At 42.3% G+C, this 24,424-nt stretch overlaps 1 protein-coding gene across 1 annotated transcript; it reads left to right on the forward strand.

Annotated features, from left to right (window-relative positions):
* Window positions 1–3,681: 3,681 nt before the first annotated feature.
* On the forward strand, window positions 3,682–21,522 carry ppp1r9alb (protein phosphatase 1 regulatory subunit 9A-like B). The gene is made up of 19 exons (XM_030778964.1): window positions 3,682–5,529; window positions 9,908–10,040; window positions 10,170–10,290; window positions 10,861–10,965; window positions 11,653–11,851; window positions 11,977–12,129; window positions 12,426–12,479; window positions 12,787–13,016; window positions 13,364–13,460; window positions 13,774–13,912; window positions 14,272–14,423; window positions 14,647–14,956; window positions 15,072–15,129; window positions 15,240–15,311; window positions 18,130–18,349; window positions 18,850–18,894; window positions 19,765–19,881; window positions 20,739–20,927; window positions 21,340–21,522. The coding sequence occupies exons 1-19, from the start codon at window positions 3,682–3,684 to the stop codon at window positions 21,520–21,522; spliced, it is 4,425 nt and encodes a 1,474-aa protein (XP_030634824.1).
* The last annotated feature ends 2,902 nt before the right edge of the window (window positions 21,523–24,424 follow it).

Raw genomic sequence — 24,424 nt, forward strand, 5'->3', positions numbered from 1 at the left:
TCTCTGATAGCGTTGAATGCAGCATCACAAGTCTGTCACAGTGTTGCCATAACAAAGCACTATTCACTATTCAGTCACAATGCACAATTCATGTTGTACCTGTAGCTTGAATGCACCTCTAACTATCCACTGATCCAAGATCAGTTTAGCTGCTGCTGCTGCTGCTGCTGCTGGCAGAAGACTGAACTTTCATTTTACAAGGGAACCAGCATCTATATTTTACTATACACTTACAGTCTGACTCTGGAACGTAATTTTGACACTGTAAGAAATAATTCAAGAGCATCAATAAATCCTTAGATTTTGATATGTTTTCTGTAGTGTCAGATAGCTTTGTGTTGTGTGTGATCAGACACAATATTATTTGTAATGTCATCAGGAGTGGATCTCATAAGATACATCTTTACTAAGGTTATTCAAAAGTAACAACACCATAGTGGTTTGGATATTGTTTAAATATTAAAGTGAAATCCTCAAAAGTGTCTGGAATCATAAACCACTTAACACATGATCATTTGCAGAATAACTTAAAAAAAGACAGAGCCACATCCCTCATTAAGGTCCAATGGATGTTTAATTAAAAACAAAACAAAAAAACTATACTAATCTTTGTTTTTCACTGAAATTCTTTTAAACAGGTCATACCAACCATGTAAAAGGCATACGTGCCATTGACTCTAATTGGGATCGTTGTAAGGAGTTAAGTCCACGTAAAGTCAGCACTAAATTAATTAACATTAATTAGAAATGAACCCCAAACCACTCAAATCATTCCATCCGCGTGTGAAAATGTGTCAAGCACAATGTCATTTTTCTTCTCTTTCATTCAGTGTCTTTCTCACACATTCTCCCTTCCTCTCCCTCTTTGATTGGGTGATATTTTTATAAATCTAGGTCCTCAGGCCACCTGGGGAAAACAGTACCGGATTCAGGCCATGAAACAACCCGGGCCGAGTAAGGAACTAAGTAACCTGGCATCTTATCACAGGCTCTCTCACACACACACACACACACACACACTCACTCACACACACAAGCAAAACCGAAAAGGCCGTGGTGCACAGTTGATGTAAGATCAGTCTTACAGCAACTTTCATTCGACGCACTCTCCACAAATGACACTTAACACTACCATCAGTTTACTTAACGGCACTTCCAGCGAGAGATCATCGACACATGGTGAGTGTTCTCTTTTTCTTAAACTGGCACTGCGAAAAAGGGGGTCGATTTGCTGTCGGGGGGGTTCTATTTTTAATCTGGAATGCATTTTAAGATTACATAGCTGATGTAATGCATTTTTTTTTCTTTCTTTTTTTTTTTTACTCAGACACAGAGAAACAGTCTGGGGCTGGGGCCGTCTTTAATTAGTACTCAGAGCGAGCCCTTGTGTGGAAACGTTAATGCACGTCTGTGATGTGTTTTCAGAGGGTGGCGTGTAACCCGGAGCAGGTAAAACCTCTGCTTGTTTCACCATGCTGATTGAGACAGTGCAAAAGGGGATCAGGAGAGATAATCTACTTTCAATATGTAACCAGCTATAAAACTGCCATCTGCCAGTGTCCCTTCTCAGTGCTGAGCTTGACGCCTTTTGGAGCTCCGCCCACTGCAACACGCCCACAGCAGTGACAAAAACATCCACTGAGACCAAATATCTGCTCTGTCTTTACATCCTAAACTCCTCTTATTGATAGTTTGGTAAGTTTCATTCAAAACACAAAACACATAAGTTAGACAGTTGAAATTAAGACTTATGTCTTAATGGTCCCCTTCATTCCACTAAGTATGTAATAGTACTGATATAAATAGATATACACTTTAAAAAAAAAAAAAACTAAACGTAGTTGTAGTTTATGTTATAGAATTTGGAGCATCATGGGAGTTGTGATAGAAGTCCCACTGACAGCTTAAGTGATTAATGCCACTGATGTATGGAATAACCTCAGCTGTGACATTATCCTCTCCTAAACTGCCAAAAATTGAACTGTTTGGTGGTACACAGCTGTCTTCATACGCCAAGACAGCCGAATATCGCTTTTTGCAGACTACTGTTACTCTGACTACAAGTGTAGTGGTATTCGGGTTTTGTTCTGCCTTTGTGCTAATAAGATGCTACCCTCTTTCCCCTCTGCTTAGAAGCCCTTAAATGGTGACCTACTTGCTTGTGTCAGGAAGATAGAACTCTGATATGACAGTTCTGTTTCCCAATTTGGCACAAATTTGCACGGCACAGAAAGAAAAAAATAAAAACGAGACCTGCTTGATTTGCTAAAAGTGAACTGGTGAATCTTGAACATGCTTGGATAACTCAACAATCACATCTTGTGGAGAGACCGAGACATGAAAGCAGCATTCCAAAGGACTTCTTAATCAGAACTGGTTATCTGCCTCACCATTCTCGTATGGAATAGCTTCACAGTCCCTCTCACAATAACGTCCCTGTTATGCTAAAGAAATGCATTTCCACGGTAACCGACCATAAACAAAACTGAATACATTTGCTTTTTTTGTGTGGTAAACCAACCATTCAGCTCATAGTCTGGGGTGGTTTTGCCATATGTGACGAGTCCTAAAAGAACTGGTTTACTGTTCTTCGGAAAAACCACTTTAACCTAGCACCTTCATTAAATTTCACACACTGCGTCAGTTTTTACTTTTCCTAAAACAGCTCAGATTTGTGACCAATCTATTCTGAGTTTAGATCTGTTAGTTTTAGTGCGTGGGATTTCTGCCCCAGAACCATTTTCCCACGGGTTTCCTAGAACCTCTCCGTCATTGTCTGCGCAGTCGCGTGCCCCCTGCGCGTTCCCTGCAAACACTCTCAGTTACGCGCTTCACAAAGACATGAACGCGCTGCCAGTGTGAAAAGGCATTAGTGCTGGGTGTACGCTCAGAGGAGAGGTATGGTGTCGAGGGGGTAGACAATTTGGGGATTGTTTGGCTCGAAATGGAGAACATTTAATCAGCCCTTGCTATCTTGACAGTTCGCGAAGAAATGGTAAGCTAATTGTGATTTATTTTGATATTGTTTACGGTAATATCTCGTGTAATGTTAACTCTGCGTGATTGATTTAAAGTTTTCTGCACTGACTCACAGTTAAATCCGTGTACTCCGATTGCACAGGGGCTGTGTTTTTGTTGAAGGGAGAAATTAAAGCTTGGAATTGTTATAGAGAATGTTATGTTGTTTCATGTCATCTAAAGGTTTTGTACACTTTTCAACTTGCCTCAAAATGATATTAAGATCGTAATGAATTTTTAATCATAGGCTATCGTTTGAGAAATGCGAAAAAGATATGGATTTAGATGATGTTTTCTGGTATGGTTCATTCAATTTAAATAATGTTGGGTTGTATCTTCAGTCATATGACAGTACACGGGGAAGCATAGAAAAGTTCCTTGGTCCCGTGATATATCGCCATTCACACTCCGACATTGCACATGTATTTGAACGATGAATTAATCGTACAGTGCTCGGTGGCAATGAACTTGTGGACCTGATCTTTTGGTTCTCCTCTTGTAGGTGACCCGTTCAGAGTGGCGTTATCCCTGTGGTTCCTGATTCACAAGGAACAGCATATTATCAATGTAGCGGTGGACATGTGAAACGGAACTGCAATTTCATCTTCAAATTTCTACCGTTTTAATTTTTGTTTGTAAAATACAGTACTTTTGTCTTCAAATATGATCAAAAGCGACACCAAGAGCGACCGCGGGCTGAGAAGCGCTTCTCCCCACAGAAATGCATACAAGTCGGACTTCCACTCAATCAAGTGCTCCTTTGATGGAGCCAAATCGGGTAGTGCCTCTGTCACATATGCAAATGGTGGAAATGATCCGGGCACCGAGACGCGAGGCAGGGCGTCGGGGGCCAGGGTAAACAAAATCAAAAACATTTTTCTTCAAATGGACAGCCAGCAACAAGTCAGCAGTCCATCCTCCACCAGACCTGGTTTGCCAAAATTTCAGCATGGATCCGGCTCATACCGGTCCAGTTTGAGCAGTGTGTCTAGCTTGGAGTCAGCCACTTCAGAAAAGATGTCTAAGACAGAGGAAGTTTCTGTTGACAAAACCGCACTGGCGGAAAAGTTCTCAGTAACCAGGAGGATATTTGAGACGGGTCAGAAAGATCCAACTCCCGCTGAGAGGCCATTCCCTGGCAAAGTCATCAGCCGTCCCTCTTTGAGCAGTACACCGGAGGAGGGGAGACGTGTGAAGAGGCTGACGAGCACCTCCGAGAGAGCAGACGAAAGCAAAGCAGTGACGGGGAAGGAGGAAAGACAGGACGGCGAGACTCCGTCACACAAACCTGGTTTGTCAAAAAATGCAGGGCCCATATCTAGAAGACTGGAGAGTTTCATGATGGACAGTGACAGTGAAGACTTAGCTCGAAAAAACGAATACCCTTCGGGGGATGACCAGATCCCAGACTCATCCAGACCCAATGGCCACTCCCCACCATCCTCTCCAAGCAGCAGTCATTTAGATTTATACTCATCCCCTGCTAGTGTCAGCTCCTCCAAATCTCATTCATCATCATCGTCTACTACTGCTCCAACCACCTCAGATACCAAGTCACCCAACACAAGTAAATCCCAGTCTGGCTCAGACCCTCACCAGTCAATGAATGGATTGTGCGTGGAAGAGCCGTCTCCCCTTGGCAGTCATGGCTCTGGTACTTCAGCCAAAGACCATAGCGATGACTCCTCAGCACTCTCTTCCATAATCCAAGCCCCTGGAAATGAACAAAAGGCCCAGCATTGTAAGGAGGCACAGAGACAGGGTGTATCTAGGGTTGGAGGTACAGGGGTGGCTACAGTCAGGGCTGAATTAGTACAAGTCCAAAACGAGTCGTCTGAGAGTGAGAGTAATGGGGATGAACACATTGAAGATGATGTGTTTGAGGAAATAAGAACAGAAGAAGCTCATTCTGTTGGTCATTCAAAAACAAAGATGACTGATGGCAAGGAGGCCCAATCAGCGGTCGAGGTGAAGGAATCAGGAAGAAGTTTAGAGCACATGGAGGAGGGCCGTAGGGAGGAGACAGAGAGTACGGCAAATGTAGGAGAGGAAGTTCAGGGGAAGGAGGAAGAGTTGGCTAAGAGAGGGAGAATGCAGAAAGAGGAGGAGGAGCAAGAAGAAGAGGAGAAGGACAACGCAGTGGACAAACAGAAAGAAAAAGTGGTGGCCGTTACCCGATGCAAGACTGAAATGAGAAAAAATGAACAGATTGATGAGGATGTGGAAAAGAGAGGTGAGCATGAAGAACGGGAAGAAGAGGACGAGGAAGGTTTGCAGGAAGCTGAGGCTGAAATGCTAGAGGAAGATGATGATGGTTTGGGAAAAAAATCTGAAATTCATGGGATTGAGAATGCAGCTTTCGTGGATGACAGGGAAAAGGATTATCAACAGGAAAATGGAGAATATTTAGAGCCGGAATATTTGGGGGAATGTGAAGAACTTCCAGGACTCTCTGATGAAGAGGCACCAACACCTGGGAGGAAGATCAGATTTTCCACCTCACCTATTAAGGTATACTTTACTTGTGTTTATTTGTACCTTCAAGAGATTGGTTTGAATGGCTGGAGCAGAGCTTAAGTAAAACCCTTCTTTCTTGTTGATGTCAAGGGTTTGCAGAGATACTGTAATTTTAGCTCGACTGTTATGTGTCCAGAAGTAAAATGATGTTCCAGGGTTGAAGGGCAATGTTAAACTAGCGTTACCCAGTGTCAGATTCCGTCATCCAGATGTCACGGCTAATCGACCCCAGTACTTTTTGTGTGTTCTGACAACTTATAGTTGAGCAGATGTGTGGAAATATGTGGAACATGCGTTTTCAACTCAAGTCTACAACAAGATCTCACACGTTTTTGGAAGTATTTGAACAATGTATCCCTGTGATGCAACTCGTGTGCAAGAATTCCTCTTACCTGCACTAGACCCAGCATCTCTAAGGTACAAGTCCTGCCCAAGCATGCACTCGTTCAGGCATGTAATTTCCATTTCGGTGCTGCTTATGTCAGCCCTCTTGTACAGCAAAAAGACCAACCCTTAAGTTATCTTTTTCTTCCATGTGTAAGAGCCCAGCCAGGCATGTACTCATGTGCTTCGATCTGAGCTCCTGATTGGTGGATAATGTTCACACTCCCAGGATAATTAGTGGTTCCCTGTCATAAGGAATCATAAAGAAAGCAACATGTCATTGTTCTGTTAATGGAGGCATGATTGCGTTTTATCCAGGTCTTAGCAACGAGATGTCAAGGCAGGGTTCTGTTCATGATGACTTCACCCTGTAGCAATGGAGGTGCCTATTGTTTCAGTTTATGCCTAATCCCTCATAACCACTAATTGGATCAATTTGATATGGCTTAGATAACAAACTCAGTTTGTTCCAAGCTTTGTTCCATACTTTATTCAAGCTACTTTAAAGTTAACTAGTATTCTGTTGCTTTGCCAGTTAAAGAGTTTTAATAAACACATTGAATTTGACGTGATTTCAACAAAATCAGGGATTTCATGATATGTGATAGTTTCCAAGTTTTGCTTGTATGTGTTACTTGGTGGCATGTCATCGTTAGAGCTGTCACCAAACTATGAGTCAGGATCTTTCACACTCGAGCTTTGGATTGGTTGACATCAAACTGGAGGTGCATTGTGCTCAAGTCACATGTTTAGCTTTTGGATCCCCAGAAAAGTGGAGCATCTGTAAGGGAAGGATACTGTCTAGGAAAGAAAAGCCACTCTGTCTCTCTGTGTGTGTGTGTGTCTGCGTCTGCATGCATACAAGACAGAGAGCGAATCTCTCCTGATCCTTTCATTACCTGTGCCGCAATTGCAAACACACAAAGAGAGAGGGATTTAAGGCTGTTTTATGAAAGAATAGCTTTTGGTAATGTTGGCGTAAATATGCGGTATAATGAAGAAAATAATGTTGGTTTTGAGGGTGTGTCACATTGCCCACAGGCATTGATCAAAGTCTAGGAAACTACATGTTTGCTTAAGTCTAATCAGTGTGTGTGTGTGTGTGTGTATGTGTATGTATGTATGTATGTATGTGTGTGTGTTTGAGTGTGTATACACCCTCCCAAGGGTTCCAGCTATTGTTCTCCACAAACTTTGGGGGTCTTTCATTTGTGGAAACCAGGTCAGGCAATGCATAATGGACCAGAACTGAAAGGGTTTAGATTATAAAACCGGTAGAAGTCTAAATCAGTCTTTTTTCACCACAGACCTAAACACACGTGTGTACACAAACGTCCTTATTGTTACCGATGTTATGATAGCATGGTTAATATTCCTGCCTTCTCTACCCCCCCCCCCCCCCCCCCTTTTCTTTATCACTCTTTCTCCTGCTGTGAGAACACCTGTGCTCTCTCGTTTATCTTGTGAAGTTCATTGTTTTCTTAAGGCAGGAGCTCAGTAAGGGTCAGTGTGCTGCTATATTTTTAGATGCTGGATGAAGCAGTGAAAACCAATCACATCTCCGTCTGACCTAAGATAGAGAGACATGTTCTTACTTTATAACCAGGAAACCGCAGTAGGCGATATGAAGGGGGGATGCCATCCCCCATGTTAGCAAAATGACCAAAATGCACCCCCCTTGTTAACCTGCCATTCCCCTATATATACTCTATAAAGTAGCGCCAGTGACCATTGGGCTATCCCCCCTGTTAAAAAAGTAACAAATCACCCCCCCGGGAAACCGAGATCTCATAATCTTCAGAGCAGGACTATGCGGTCATCTATGGATGTAACACTGTTCTATCCTCTCCATATTGGCTCTTTCTCTTTGGCACTGTTGTGATCTGAGTTTCCTATTTGTATCGGTCATGGTCCGTCCCTTCTTGAGTATTTGGCAGGAGGGATGTGGGCATTAGCTCAGAGTGAGAAACTCACTGAACCCGATATTGCCCTGTCAGTCAGATTTCTTTTTACTAGTGATTAGAGAACTTTGCAGTCTGTTTCACCCATAAGTTCTCTACACTCCAATACATCTCTTCAAAACCTTCTGTCCTCGGCACTTACGTCTGTGTGTTCTTCAAACAGGTCAGTGGTTAGATGGCTGGCCACCAAATCAATTGTCATGTAAATAATACAGTGATTTAGTATCATACAGCTTGTAGTCTGGATTTCACTAGTTTGGTTTTCACTAACTGGTCTGTTGTAGTAGTAGCAGGAGTTGCTGTAGTTGTTGTTGTTGTTGTTTGCTCTGTTAGTGCGTAGGGATTAAAGTTTTTCTAGTTTGGTTTTCACTAACTGGTCTGTTGTAGTAGTAGGAGTTGCTGTTGTTGTTGTTGTTGTTGTTTAGTCTGGTAGTGCGTAGGTATTAAAGTTTTTCTTTTGTAAACGCCTTTGGTATTTGGCTTACGCTGACTTGGCCCACAGTACTTTAAGTCTTTTGCCATTTTTTGAAGAATTTGGTTCTTTTAACTCCTTAGCACCCATGACATATTTCTGTCCTTACGGGATGTTTGAAGGAAATGAGTTTAGTTCTCGTTTACTCATTCTCGTTTAGTTCTCAGTTTCATCTGTCTGAATTATAAAGGTCTAGACTGGTTTTTTTTTTTGTTTTGTTTTGTTTTTTTCATACAAGCACCCGTTAAACTCAAACTTCTGCCTCCTCTGAAATGGCAGATAATTAAAGGAACCCTCTGAGAAGTTTCTATAGTGAATTAGTTGTATTTGTATATGTTAACAGATTCAGTGAGGCTAAGTCACTGTAATGTTATAGGCATGAAGAAGGATTACACCCTTCACTAATTCTGCCTCTCTAATCTTAGTATGTTTGTCAGAAAATCTGATTCATTCCTCACTGGGGTTTTTTTTTTTTTTTTTTGATCCAGTATATTTTTTTGACTAAGTCCATCAGTGTGATATTTCAATCATGACCCAGTTACTATGGGCTTTTTTTTTTCTTTTTTTTTTTTTTTTTTACACCTGTTGCCCTCTAAGTCCTTCACTGTGCCAGTGGAGTTTCTTTTAAAGAGTATTCAGTGTTACGACTTGGACGTCATTCCCAGGAAGAAACAGGCCTCTGTTCTTCCTAATAGAGAGATTCAAGCGAAGAGAACTGAGGAGGGGGAGGGGGAGAAAGAGGGAGAGAGAGAGAAAGAGAAAGAGGGGGAGCCAGGCGAGGAAAGTGAGGAAAATAGAGGCAGAATGCTTCAGCTTGTTTCCCAAAAGAAGAACATTGTTTGGAGGTACAAGGTTACTCCATGACAACAGGAGTCCTTGTGAAAGAGAAGGAGAGAGAGAGAGCGAGAGAGAAAGAGAGAGAAATAGAGAGAGAGAGAGAGAGAGAGAGAGAGGAGAAGGAAAGAGAAGCTCAGTCATGCCACGTTAGAGCAGAGACATGAAACGTCATCACAAGCCTGACATGCCAGAGTGTTATTCTGTGTTATTCTTTTGTTTAATTCTCTTACTGTACCGAAGCCAAGTCTGCCGGGAGCCTTAAGAGGTACACTACACCCTGGCCTGTTTCAGCTGGGATTATTCACTCACCCTGGGCCCAGGCACTGACACATCTACTTTGTGTGAATATTGGGTGTAAAAGTTTGGAAAAGCCTCAAGAGATAACGTGATTGGTCATTTAAAAAGAGGCAACTATTTTTGAAGCGTGTACGTGTGTGTTTCAGAATTAGACATGCACAACTCTGATATCTGTGTCATACCTTAACTTTGAAGTAAGGGTGTGTGTTGGTGTTCAGAGGGTTGTGTGTACGTGTGTGTGTGTGTGTGTGTGTGTGTGTGTGTGTGTGAATGAACAAAGGTACTGTTCAGCATGGTAACATTTCTCATAAACCTTCATTTTTTACCTATACCTTTTGTTCTACTTTACACAATAAATTTTTTTTTTCTGAGACCTGTCATTAAAAATGAGCTGATGTGGGCGTGGCTTGGTGCTCTGCAGGTGTACAGTACCTACTCTAATGAGGAGTACGACCGGAGAAATGACGATGTGGACCCTGTCTCCGCCTCGGCCGAATACGAGCTGGAGAAGAGGGTGGACAAGATGGATGTGTTCCCTGTGGAAATCCAAAAAGGTATATCCCCCCCCCTCACCCAGCCCCCCCTTCTTTGGCCTGCCTTTCCATGTTAACTGTCCCTCTCGTGTGTTCAATCCTCAGTACATCCAACACCTTATTCATTCAGCTGTTTGTGTCTTTCTGCAGGACAGGACGGTTTGGGGATCAGTATAATCGGAATGGGTGTAGGAGCAGATCAGGGTCTGGAGAAGTTGGGCATCTTCGTCAAAACCATCACCGAAGGGGGAGCGGCCCGGCGTGACGGACGGTAAACGCCGCGCTCAGACTCTTAACTAAAGCAGCTGTACTCTTAACGGCTCCTCTCCACGCCTTACCTTGGCTTGTAGACTCCTTGACCAGTTATTTACAGTGTGGGAAATGCAAAAACTACAACACTAACCCATTCAAACATTATCCAGACTGTCACTATATGTCTTTTCTTATAAGAATACTGAAAGTCTTACAAGACTTTTTTTTTTTTTACTAATTTAGTTTTCTTTTGTGTATTAGTCTTCTGTCTGGGCCATGTTCTATTTCCTTTTCTCTCCTCTCCTCTCCTCTCCTTTCCTTTCCTTTCCTGGCAGTAGTTTTGACTAGTGCTGTTCGCTATGCTTTTTTGTTGTACATTGCCTTGGACAGAATGACCAAATGTAAATGCTTCAGTGACAGCCCTTTCTTGACTTGGTTAAAATTCCCCCTCAGCATTATTCTCCCCTCAGTGTTGTCGTGTCCTGTTTGTAAAGTAATTGTTCCTGTCTCTGGTTATTCTGTGTGTGTGTGTGTGTGTGTGTGTGTGTGTGTGTGTGTGTGTGTGCGCGCTTGTATGTATGTGTGTCAGGATTGAGATTAATGATCAGATTGTGGAGGTGGATGGAGTCAGCCTGGTTGGGGTCACTCAGCAGTTTGCTGCCACTGTGCTCAAGAACACTAAAGGCCTGGTGAAGTGAGTACACGCACACGCACGTGCACACACACACACACTCACACACGAGTGAGTGTGATGTCCAAAGACCCCACTCTGTCTTGCTCTCTGACTGCACACACACACACACACACACACACACACACACACCATCAGCTACCCTGTCTTCCTGTAATCTTTAAATTATTCACATATCTGGGGTTCTCTGGGCTGTCCCACAAGCTACCCTTAACTGTTATTATGTGACCTGAAAAACTATGAATAGTAATAATAAACAATAAAAATCACAAACAAAAAAAGAGTCTACAGGCAAATCCTTTCATCTGCATCTGTCTGAGTGATTCTTGTTTTAGGGTGTGTGTATATTTGCCTAGTGATTGCATATTTTTATGGAGTCTCTGTTAATGGTTTACTTGAGAAAGCTTATCCTTCATATGCACTATAATACCCTTCACTTGCTCTAGGTCATAGTCACATAGTTTTATATTATGAATGGAAACAGAACACAAGGGAATCTGATTCTAATCTAACCAGACCATAAAGTAAACATTCTCTGCATTGCACTGCTTCAGAATAAAGTTTAGCGTGTCATAAATAAAATATTTTATTTGGAATTACTCGCCCTTGGAATAGTTTATTTTTTTGTACCTGTCTGGAGGGAATCAAGGCGATTTGACAGTTTGACCCTCCCACTCTGTCGCAACGCAGGTTTCTGATTGGTCGGGAGAAGCCTGGGGTGGAGAGCGAGGTGGCGCGCCTCATTAGTGAGACGCTGGAGCAGGAGAAAAGACCCCAAAGCCAGGAGCCTCAGGATGTGGGTCAAAAAAGGCAGGAGCAGCAGCAGCTTCAGGAGCAACAGAGAAAGAAGGAGGTGAATAAGAGATCCGCTCAGGAGGTGAGACACGGTGTAACTCCAGAGCGCACGGGACAAATGTACCAAAAGTATACACCGTGTGTGTTCTGTGTCACCATGTTTCCATAACTGAGAGTGAATCACTCTGTGATGTCTTCCCCGGCGTGTCTCTACGACAGGAGAAACTGACTGAGGAAGAGGAGGATAGGACAGAGAAAGAGGGAGATCTCTCCTATGACTTGACAAAGGAAGTTTTTGACCATTTGATGAGTCAAGGGGTGTATCTGTCTTCTGATATGGACCCCAAAGAACTAGAACAGAGATTCAGAGAGGTATTGTATGTTCCATACATGACAACCAACCATCATACTAAAGGCAACCTGTGGTTTAATATGTGAGTCCGGGAACAGCTACTGTAGCCAAGATATTTTTATTGATTTAATTAATGTCTCCTCGGACCCCATGAAAAGAGAACTTGATATTATGTTAAACCCGCTGTGTTTAATTAGTTATATTTACTCAGGGAATATTGTTCTACAGACGTGTTTATTTTTCTCCACTGTCCCCACTAAACAACTGATCTGTTGCCAAACTCTCTCTCTCTCTCTCTCTCTCTCTCTCTCTCTAGCTTCAGGTCAAGTATAGTGCAGTAACAGCCGAAGTGAAAGAGTTGAGAGAAAAGGTAAGAAAAGCTATCAGTCTTGCTTAAACATCTACAATTGCCTTTGATAACTATATTTACTAGCTTTGAAAGAATGTGAAGTAGCTCTAATGTTGACATGTAGCTTACGGAGCTGCTTACAGTGTGCAGAAATTGTAAGCTTCAGGTATCAAGTGACATTTATGTTGGTGGAGGATTTTTGCTCGTCGTTGCACTCTTTGGTTTCCGAAGAACCTCACGCACAGCGCTTAAACGTCTTCTGCCAACCTTTAAGAGATAAAAGAGCAAAGTTAAAACGAAAACCCGCGTCCCCTTTACCCCGTTTCAGCTTTGCGCGTGCGAAGCGGAACGGGTGGTGTGGGAGAGTCGCAGGGAGGCCCTGGAGAAGACGGTGGAGGAGAGCAAAGAACGCGTGGAGAGGTTGGAGCGGCACTGGCTGGACGCCCAAGGCCTGTGCAAGACCATCAACCAACGTCTGAACGACGCCAAGACCCAAAACGACGCCCTGCAGCTAAAATACATCAACACCAGCAAACAGTTGGAAGAGTACAAGCTGAGGTACGGGTTGAGGTGGGGGGGGGGGGGGGGTGTTAGAAGCTCTATGACGGAAAGTAACCGATCCGTTAAGAATCCGTCTCTTTCCTGCTATGCCCCTCAGTCACGTTTGGCGTCGCTCATCTGTATGTGATTAGTATGTATTATTTAAAGGAATCCTCATGTAACTTGGTATGAAACTGTGTATTTACCATTTTTACCTCAGGCGCCCCCAAGGAGCTTAACAGACTTCGGGGGAGACCTTAGCCTCGTACAGGGCTAAATGCCATTAAATATTCATCGCATCAAGTCATGGATTTTAAAGTCTGTATTTTTAGAAATGCTTAATGGTGCTTTTGCTCCACTTGCAGGGAAGCAGACTTGGAGAAGAGAGAAGAGGAGTTGAGGAAAACTCTGGCAGAGAGAGAGAAAGAATACAGACGCAAACTCGTTAAGCTTCATCAGCAGGTAGAGAGTCTAGGATTTTTCAGAGAACGCAGACAAGAGAAAAATCAATTAAAAGGTCTCAATTTTGCATCAGTGGAAATGAAGTTACATCTGGCTTTAGAAGAAATGAGGCGTGTGTTTGTGTAAGTGTGTGTGTGTTTGTGTAAGTGTGTGTGTGTTTGTGTAAGTGTGTGTGTGTGTACACGTATACATATATAGAGAGGGGGCAATAACTCTAAGTTGAATTAGTCACACTGAAGTAGTTATGAAATATGAGTTGTTTGAGAAAGTGGAGAGTTTGTTTTGTTTTGATTTTTTTTTTATTTTTCCACAGATATCTGCTTTAGAGGGTAGAGAATGTTCCGAGCAGGCTGTGGAGGAGTTATCCAGTCCCGCAGGACAAAGTCAACGCAGTAGCCTAACGTCTGGTTCCTCTGAGAGGAATGGACAGTCCACAGACGACCTGCTGTCTGGTAGAAACTTAACAGTAACATTAACTCAAAGCCAACATGAACAGATTGGTTGATGAGTGGCGTGGCTGGAACCGTGTTTATCATGACTCAAACTAAATTTATGGCTAGTGGTAGATCCTCAGTTTTGTATGGAACAAATGTTGTTTTAGAGTGGGAGATCATCATTTTAGAGGGGTACACATCTTTGACCTTGTGGGATCCTTAATGAATACTTGAATAGTTCACTGGGAACATTGAAATCATATTCAGTATCCAGTTGTGCAGAAGATGAAAGCAAAGTTATATCTTTATTTCTGAGTTGCATATGCACTTGAGTTGCTCCTCCAACGATGATGACTCATTCATTTGTTCATCCACAGACCAGGACTGGGGCGAGCTGGTTCCCCACACAAACCGTCTGGACTGCAGCGCGTCCCGAGCCAAAGCTCAGCTAGCCCAAGGTTCGCGGCGCAAACGACCGTCCCGCAACAAACTCAGAGAGTCCGCCAGGAGTACAAACAACCAATCACAGGTCTGGTCCCAAACATTCTCCCTAATTCAGTTTCAGATGCTAATTATCATTAATATACCGCAACACGTCTCATGAACTGTCCCTCCTACGTATTCTCATTTCATATCTTGCCATGTGAGATCTGATGACTGATCCTGGATCAGGTATTTTGGGCGCAGACAGCTCGCGAGTACGTGGGGGTGGTGTTTTTATTTCTTATATTCCTCATCTGTGTTTGGAACAGCAAGAGGAGAACGGGGAGAATCCAGAAGCCAGCAGGCGAAGGTCTTACCTCGAAAGTTTGTCCCTCCCCGTGCCGACCCTGCAGCCCGGCCAGGAACGAGAGAGCGGGGAGGGCGGCCTGTCTGCCTCTGCCTCCCTCAAAGCCTACACCCCTCAAGCGGAGAGCAGCGCGAAACTTCCTCATTTGTCTCCTCCCAAAGACAGCTCGACGCCCCACTCTCCCTCCTCTTCGCATTCCTCCTCAGGTCTCCTCCACGGCCTCAGGAAAAGGTCAAAGAGCAAAGGTCGATTCACGAGCAGCAGGAGCAGAGGTATGGAAAGAAACGAGGTGTATGTGTGACGGAGAGCGTTTCACAAGCTGTGGTTAGTATCGACGTAGCGTGTCTTGACGTGTTAAACATTAGCTTGTTCTGGCTTCGTCTCCAGATGAAGAGAATGATGGATCATTAACGAGGAAGTCCAAGAGGAGATTTCCAGACTTCAGGTATTTGTTGATGACCGCAATTCACCTCTGCTTTTACCAACACGTGCTCTTTGGAATTGATAGACTGATGTAATTGACTTTAATGTGAATGTTGCCCCTATGTTTTGCAGTGGCCTACGGAGATCTGGGCACAAGAGCAGTAAACATGACAAGGACAGTGTGAGAAGCCCCGTTGACAGCAGGTACCGTATGTGTCTGTGACGTCACCTCTGCTCTCTATGTATACGTTACATATTATAGTTCTACATATACCATTTCATGTGATGGATGAAGTCATGGCACATGATGTACCTTTTTAATGGATTTTATTTTAACGAGTAGGCCTAATAAAAGTGACAAAGGCCTAGGACTAGATTGATGTTCCCATAAAAGGCAAAACACAGAAGGAAAAACATCTCTCGTCGTGGCCTTGTTTAATTTACACTGACGTAGCCTAACAGTTCTGGACTTGTTTTTACAACCAGTTTGATTGTTTATGAGTAAGCATTAATTGCCTCAAGAAGGACGATTTGCTATGCAGGTCTGGTTTTGTTTACGATGGTTACAATGAAATATTTACTGGATGTAGAAAAACAGTCATATGCGTAGCATCTTTGCGCTATCCATAAACTACATGTAACTGACATCACGCGAGTGCAGGAACAGATCAGTAAACATGAATTATCTGTTTTCTCAAGAAACGTGATTGTAAACCAACATGTGCAACGTGTCCATATCCACGTATCCATGTGAACCGACATTCTTGCGAGCATTTTCTGTCCATCTGTTCTAAAGCGGTGAACAACATTATTTGGTTTAGACAAGAAAATGGAACAGACAGAAAGAGAGCTCTACATCAGCAAGATGGAGACAGAGACAGAGAGAAAAAAAATACTGGAGAATTAAGAGAATCTTCCGCAGGAAACTGAAAACCCACCTCTTTAGAACCCACCTGTCCCCCACTGCCTAACCTCCCTTTCCTTACAAAAAAACAAAACAAAAAAAACCCTTGTCTTGTATCTGTGTTTGTCAAAGTATTCCAGGGGCGCAATACGAAGGGGTAAATTGACGCTCAGTCTTACTGCGATCTCTGCTCATGAGGTATTAGAAATCCGACTGATGCACTGATTGTAAGTCGCTTTGGCTAAAAGCGTCTGCCAAATAACAAATTGTAAATTGTAAGAGAAGAGAGTGATGACAGTGAGGGACTAATGAAGGAAAAGAGAATGAAATTACACGTTGCTTAACATCGAGTGGAGTATTTCCAAAAGATCGGAATGAATGGAAAAAAGACGTTTAAAGAGAGAAAATCGGACAGACACTAATGGAAAATCAGACAGACACAGATGAAATTGAGGAGCTGGAGGACTTTAAGCTCCTACACGAGAGGTTCCAATCTCCTAGGACACAGATCACTTTAGAAAATGGACCAGAGGGGCGAAATAAGGAGAAGAGAGAGGGCAAAGGCAGAAAAAGACTGAAGAACTAGAAGTTTCCGTAAAGGTTCTTTTAAAGACCCGAATGCTCTGCTATTTGAGATGAGAACGCAGAGACACCAAAAGAGAGAAACGGAGTTAGAAAGAGAGGCAGAGACAGACTCATCAGCCGAATGCAATCAGTGGCTTTTCTAAAGTGGCCAAAGAACTCCTGGGTGAAGTAAGGAGTCAAATCACAAATACAGATAAACGAGTAGCCTATCTATCCATTAAATGTGGAGAGGAGGACAAACGTAAGCAGGAGACGGTGGTAAATAAGGAGGCTCAAGAAGTGGTGGAAATAGAAGAAACAGAAAATCAGTTGGATAGAGGAGAAAAGAAAGACAACGGAGGGAGACTGGAGGGAAAACCCGGTAAAGGAGCAGACAAAAAGCCAAGAAGAAGACAAAGAGAGTAATCCTCCAGAGGAGCGTCTGATTTAGCATTAACAGAGAAATCGACAGACAACAGACACAAAAATATTCTGCTCATTTAAGATTAGACATTTCCTTTCCATTTTCCCTTTTTTTTTTTACCCTTTTTAAATGTTTCCCCTCCAGTCTTCGTGGAAATAAACACTGTGTGTTAATACTGAAAAAAACAAAGTTAAGCACTTGAGTTAATGAAGGATATAAAGTAAGTTGAAAGGAAGTTTCTCCATACAGGCGTAGTTCCTCAGTGAACTGAACAATCAATATCTCATTCTGGGTCGTTTATAAGAATGCGGGTAGGCCCGGCTGTTTGTTACTTTGGATGCTATGGCTAGAGGAAGAGATTGTTTAAAAGAGGAGTGATGAGTTGAGCATATCTGGCAGGAGGTTCGGTGATGAAGACATTCATTTTCCTGATGTTTCCAAAGGAGCATTAGATAAGGTGGTGGGAGATTTGAAGTCTGAGTGCAAAATGCCACCAACTAGAATGCATTGTGTTAACTTGATGAATGTGAACAGAAGATCTGAATTCAGACCTTAGTGTGATTACAACTAGCTCCACAATTTCAGAAGTTATCTTTCAGAGACGAGGAACGTCACTCCAATAATGAAAAATGTCTTATTGAATTTAATTTCTTTTAAGTGAGTTCCAAAACACATACTTTGACAATTTAATCTTCAAGGTTTTCTTATGTTTTCATTGGACTGTGGATGTCCTTAGAAAATGTGCCTTTTTTTCCCCATCTTTTTTCAGTTGACTTCAAAACAGGTTTTGTGGATTTATTTGTATTTTTTTTAAATCGAATGCAGGGCTGTGAACCAAGCGGAGGACAATCTGCTTTGTCCTGCCCAGTGGCCTGTCCATGCAGCTGGCCTTCACTTCCTCTTTGGACAAACTGTCACACACACACACCAAAAAACTCCACACACAAACAGACACTGCCACAATGCTGGAAAAGTCTTTCTTTAAATTGTCCTTTTATGCATGGCTGTTTTTCCGGGAACACTGACTGCAGTTGTCATGAAGGAGTAGCAGGGTTTTTTTTTGTTTTTTTTTTCCCTAAGGTTATAAAAGTGGCTGATTAACCTTTCTCTCCTCTCCTGTCTGAACTCAGGGGCCCCGGGGAACCGGTGGAGGAGTCCAGCGGGAACGTGTCCCCCTCCAGCTCCACCACCTCCATCCCCTCCTGTATGCCCTTTCCCTGGTTCGGGGACAAAGAGAGAGAAAGAGGGAGAGAAAGAGAGCGTGAGAAAGAACACTCCCTTTCCAGCAGCAGTCTGCCTCACACCCCTTCACAGGGAGTACCAGAAGACGTCCAGGAACGCAGGAACAAGGTGAGAGTGTGAGACGGGGGGGGAGGGTAGGGGGGGGGCGCTCCAGTCCCTGTTTTAATAAGCTTAACCACGAAAGGGAAAAGAGCCAAGGCACCAGAACATTCTCAACACCCCGTAATGTCACTTTGACATGAATCCATGTGCTTTTTTGTTATGATCACACTTGACTGACAGATGGATTTTGATGGCCAAGTTGTGATCCATTCAAACACAGTTCTGAAAGATCCATAAATTAGCGCAATTAGCACACTTGTACCTAGTGTTCATTTAGTTAGTGATGGATGCACAGATTCAAAACTGATTTCAGTATTTACTGTCAATAACAGGCTCTTGGGCCTGTCAGATTCATGGACTGTCTACTGATGATGATGTCAGCAGAGAAAACAGAGAAAGGGGAACGCTTTTGAAATAACTATGTTTTTCTGTCTGAATTTGAGCGACAAGGCTCCTGTTTGTCCCCTTGTGATGCCTCACCAGCTGTTTTTTTTTGTTTTAAACAGACCCATTTTTCCTGGCCTTCCCTCCTTTCTCATTCCTTAGATTTGGTACAGTATAAAACCGATGCTCAGCCTAAATAGTCGCTCGGAGTAGACGAGCGTGAACTAACCGAACACGGCTAGTAGACAGTAGCGCATCTTGCCACTAACACAAATGACGTGTTGTGTCTTTAGATTGCACGTACGTAGTGTAGCATCGTTCTAGTTCACGAGTTAAAAAAAAAAAAAAAAATGTGTCACACAGTTTTGGTGTCTAGATATTAGTCTTCAGTTGAGGGCGTACTTTTGAATGTTATTATACGGGAACCTTATGGGAGAGCAAAAAGCGTTACTGCACCAGTGAAGCTCTGTGGCGTAATGATTAAGGCCACGGAGAGCTGTTTTGATAGCCACATATCAAAGAAGACTCCACATCAAAGACATCTCCAGTGGGGAGTCTTTCACTATTCAGTTCTGCAGGTCTAATATTTCTGTTATGGTATTACTCAACTGCTACTGTATTTGCCTATTCAAACATTAACGTATTACCTCATGATCTTTTTTTTTTTTCCATGATATTGTAGATCTTTTTTTTTTTTTCTTCTTTAGAGCTTTATCCACCATTAACTTCATCCTCTAGCAGTCTCCAAACAAAGGAAAAATGCTGAACTAAGGTCTAAACCTCGAAAAAAGCCTTTATCAGTGTTAACCGCAGTACTCTGCAATGCCGACATCACTATTTACAAAGGCATCAGTATGTAAACAGATCCTAGACCTGGTGTCGGCAACTCATTCTAACCATTCCATGCATTCCATGCATTACCACAAAGCTGATCTCGGATCAGTGTGTGTGTGTATGTGTGCTGTTTTCGGTGTCTGTAGTAGAGTGGCACTAACCCTGGCATTTCACAGAGGTTTGTCTGTGCAACTCGTTTGCAGAGTCTGTCTGTGACGGACGAGTCGAACCCGAGCAGTCCCCGCTCTGTGCTGATGGGGTTAGTGAGTGAACCCCGATTCCCAGGGCGCTCTCACACTCTCGCCTTCTCCTCCTGCGAGGTTAGTCACCTGAGCTATCGTGAGGGTCAGCATGCAGCATGATCTTTGACCTTTTCATCTAAAGTCCCGCGGTAGTGCCTGCTTTTTAAGCGTGATGACGCGAACTGTTACGTGTTTTAGCCGGAGGTTTTCGTTCTTTTGAATGTGCGCATGCTTGCGTGTGAGTGCGTGAGTGCGTGCGTGTGTTTGCATGTTTTGCTGCATGTTCTAGGTGCATGAGTAAGTTGTCGCGGGTCAGGTTTCCTGTCGCACGGACACAAGCCTTCCTTCGGCTCTCGTCTCTTGCATAACTTTGGTTTACTGCTCTAAAAAGAACGGATTCCTGGTCGTCCTATCAGCTGTGGTATTTACCGCGTTATCGTAAAACCGCTCCTTTAACCGCATCAAAAAGGTGTTACCGCAGGTAACATTCCTTCATTATCGGGTGTGTCAGAGTGTCGAAATACAGGATTCTGGTGCTCAGACTTTTATTTATTTATTTATTTTTTTTCTCCTTTGCTTTTCTGTCTCACTCTCTCTGTCTCCCTCACCGCCTCCCTCTCGCTTGTCTGACCTGATTTCTGGTGCGTTCCAGATTTGAACCGTCCTGATAACCATTCTTCCAGTGAAAGAGCAGTAATTCTAATGTTTGACACAAACACACAAAAAGCCCACCCGCTTTGTGAATGCAACCTCCATGTGTTTATCTTTTGTTTAAAACGTTTGGAATAACATTACCAGACTACTGTCCACACGTTTTTTTTTTTGTGTGGTTCATTTGGTATGCGTAAAGAGTGAATCATTCTTTACACATAATAAATGATGATCTCTTATCTCGTCTGTGAGATAGAAATGTATAAGTGTGTCTGTTTTCACAGACGCTGGATGACGAACCTGCCCACGCAGGGCGGGATTACGTGTGGCAGAACCGCCCTGTTTTAGAATGGACCAATCAACAGGTCTGTCACTGGTTGATGGGCATGAACATGGAGCAGTACATATCTGAGTTTACAGCTAAGGGTGTGGATGGTCAACAGCTCATGAACCTGGACAGCACTAAGCTCAAGGTGGGTACAAATTCTGCCACTAAAGAACCAGAAGTTCCATCATGAGGCACGTGAAGATATTTGCTGCCACCTACTGGTTAATTTTTTTTCTGCCACCATATTGCTCGTCTGTTCTTAAATCTCTTTTTCTCAGTTTAAACACAGTCCTGTGTTTAGATAGCATTATGTCTCCGGGTAACAAAAAATTTGTGGATTGCTGATGGTTTTAAAATATACAAACACTAGATTGCTCAGTTTTGAGCAGTCTAGTTTTGCTTCGATCACATCTTAGAATGTTCATCTCTTGTTCCAGTGGTTCTGATGAAACATTCACGACCAGAGCTTGACTTTGACTGTAACTCCTCAACGTGGGAGAGAGAGGACAGGTCAAATAAAGAGAGAAATGAAAATGTCGTTTTTTTTTTCTTCTCAGGCACTGGGAGTGTCCAGTCACAAACATCGTTCAACCATTAAGAAGAAGGTGCAAATGATGAGAAAAGCACAAGACAAGCTGGAGAAACAACAAGCAAAGAGAGAGAAAGAGGAAGAGAAGAAAAAGGAGAAAGAAGCCAGGAGGAGCGGAGGAAGAACAGCCAACTCTTATTCCCCATCCTGAGGTTGTCATGACGATCAGCACGCTAATGACCTGGCCTCCCCGGCCAATCGGAAGACCCTGTACAGAGACATCCACTGCACTTACGTACTGATCTGCGCAGACATCAGCATCCGCCCTGTGCTGTTTGTCTGCTGTTTTTCAGATGACTTCTAGAATTTTGGCATCAGTTTCTAGCAGAAACTCCTACTTTTCTCTCATATTCAGCCACTGGAATGATTATGTTCGTCAAGTTTTTGTTTTAGTCTTGCCCCTCTTCTTCACGCCTCTTTAATGTTCATGTCTTAACACGCCTTCTCATCATGTCAGATTTAAGTGCAATTTTGTGTAAGTGAACTCAAAGGAAATCCTATTCAAATTTCATGAATCCAAGTCAACAGCACCGCTGACTACTTGAACATGGGCACATATACATTTAGCTGATTGTATTCAGCTTATTTTAATGGCGAAGGTGTTTTTTCTTTTTTTTTTTGTCTCAGAACTGTAGTAAATTAATGTCTTTTGTTTTTATGCTTATCAGGTTTATCGTCATATCCACATCAGCAGGATGTCCAAATATGGACCCACCGTAATAGCTTCATCTCAAGAGTGAAGTTACAACACAACTACATTAGAGGGCAGTAGTAGAGCAGAGAAAGTTACACTTGTGAGTTGACAAACTCTGTAATACAATCATCAGTTCTAATCCTGACACATACTACTAGTTACAACTCTGCTGCTAGTGCAGGGTCTGCACTTTAGCCCCACCCCCTGCCAATTAACATAATCGCAGGCCATGTTCTGATTGGTTGTGCAAAGTTTAAAATACACACAGACCCAGTGAAACGTGCTGAGGTAATCATGACCTCAAATCAAAGTGGGCACTTTTAAGCATGCACTTCAACATACTGCTGGAACATGTGGAGATTTTTATGTTTTTTTTAATAATTTACATATTTTTATTGTCTGATGTACATATGTTTTCTAATAGAAATGTTGTACATTTCCTGTGATGAAACAAGATCTCTATGTTGTCTTTTAAGCTGATAAGAGTGTATGTTTTATATGTATTAATAAATAAAAAAAAATGCTTTACACTTATTATAGAGCTCTTTTTAGAAGAAACTGTGGGTGAGGAAAGTTTTAACATTGCATCTCTTGCTCATATCAAGCCAACAAAAGGGAAAGGTAGAAACTTCTAGAAACACACTGGAAAACAAAAAACCCTAGGTATCCTCAGTATTGTAGCATCACAGAGAGAAAATCTACTGAAGTTCACCAAGACTGTTTAACTGTCTTTTGATGATGATGACGAGGATGATGATGCACTTTACCATAACAGCAGAGTTCCATCGCATTTTGACGGCATTCTACCTCAGTGTGTCAAGACCGTCCATCCAGTTATGTGAGGTTGATCTGAGAAAAGCCTATATCAAACCATTTTCGTATATATTTACAAAAAAAACAAAATACAGAATACATTTATGCGTGACGACACGTCAAGTAATTGAGAAGCTAATTTAAATGGATTGAATACTCTGAATAGGTTTGTTATGTGCTATCGTATGTTTTTTGACCAAAGCCTAAGTTCAAGGTGTAACATCCTTTCACGTTTCAAAGTCTAAAACACTGAAAACACGGTAATATTTTGCGAATGTGCATGAATGCAGTTATTATACTGTAACTGTGCCAGTCATGGGCAGGACAATTATTCCTGTAGTTTTAATTCCATTTCAGCTGTCACATACAATTTGTTTGTTTATTTGTTTGTTTTTAACTTAAGTTGGGTACTGTCAGTTATTAGGACAAATAAATGTGGTCTAACAATCACAAATTTTTGTGTGTTTTATTCTTGATCTAACATTTGATAGCCACACTGTCATTCATGCAGATTTTGAATTAATTGGTAATCCTGCAAAAAAAAAAAAAAATCATATTATCATATATATGTATGTATGTATATATATGTATGTGTGTGTGTGTGTGTGTATATATATATATATATATTTATATAAAAAACATGAAGAGAATGGTGAGTAAATGGCTGACTTTTTGAGCCCATTCAAGCAGCTCTCAGAGAACAGAGAATCATGTTTATGGAAAATTTTTAATGGCAAAATGGACTCTTCTCAATTACACATTTCCATCCACAGGCTGAAGAACTGCATTACAGAGACAATGCAAGTGATTTCAATTCTGACACACAGTAGTTTATTAATTCCTGACATTTTTTCCTTTTTTTTTTTTTTTAAAGAAGATACTTGTGTTAGGTTTGCATATGTGTAGTTACTTGCCCATTCAAGGTTGCTTTTTTTTTTTCTGTTGCCGTTCCGTACTGTCTCTTTAGACAGCGTCTACATTGGCATCACACACAACTCGACCTCTGTGTCAGTAACCCTTTCCTTTACGCGATATGTCTGCTTGTCTCATGAAATTCACGCGCTGAATCAAAGACAGTTAAACGAACAAAACCTCACTTTTACAAAGCAAATCTTTAAAACTGATTTCTTTGAATTTTTTTTCTCTCCTATCATAACGACAATCTCTTATGGTAAACTGTGATATTCAGACAGCTGGGGGGGGGGGGGGGGGGGGGGGGGGGGGGGGGGGGTGGGGACATTTGTGGGCAAGTTTTCCAGACACAGATTAAACCTAATCCAGTGAAATGATCTCAGTCAGCACACAGTCCTGTGTAAAGTCACGGACTAGACTCTAAATCTGGAAAACGGGCTCCTCTATTTCAAACCACACTGCAGCAACAAGGTGTCGAGTAACATGTCCGAACTGTCGTAAGTTAAAGAGATAATGAAAATGTGTGTGCCAATACAACTGACATGGACATTCTCTCTGTTTCATCGAATGGAACTTGTACCAACGCAGTTAATGTTTCACAACAATTAAAATGATTAACAAAAGCTTCAAAAAT

The sequence above is a fragment of the Chanos chanos genome, chromosome 7 (genome assembly GCF_902362185.1).
Source record: "Chanos chanos chromosome 7, fChaCha1.1, whole genome shotgun sequence".
In the NCBI taxonomy this organism is placed as follows: domain Eukaryota; kingdom Metazoa; phylum Chordata; class Actinopteri; order Gonorynchiformes; family Chanidae; genus Chanos; species Chanos chanos.

Bases quoted from the DNA above. Each gene is read 5' to 3' on its own strand.
- ppp1r9alb (XM_030778964.1), top strand. From the start codon at position 3,682: ATGATCAAAAGCGACACCAAGAGCGACCGCGGGCTGAGAAGCGCTTCT. The intron at 10,041-10,169 runs GTATATCCCCCC...GTCTTTCTGCAG, and splicing joins CCCTGTGGAAATCCAAAAAG to GACAGGACGGTTTGGGGATC. The intron at 15,312-18,129 runs GTACCGTATGTG...GTCTGAACTCAG, and splicing joins AGAAGCCCCGTTGACAGCAG to GGGCCCCGGGGAACCGGTGG.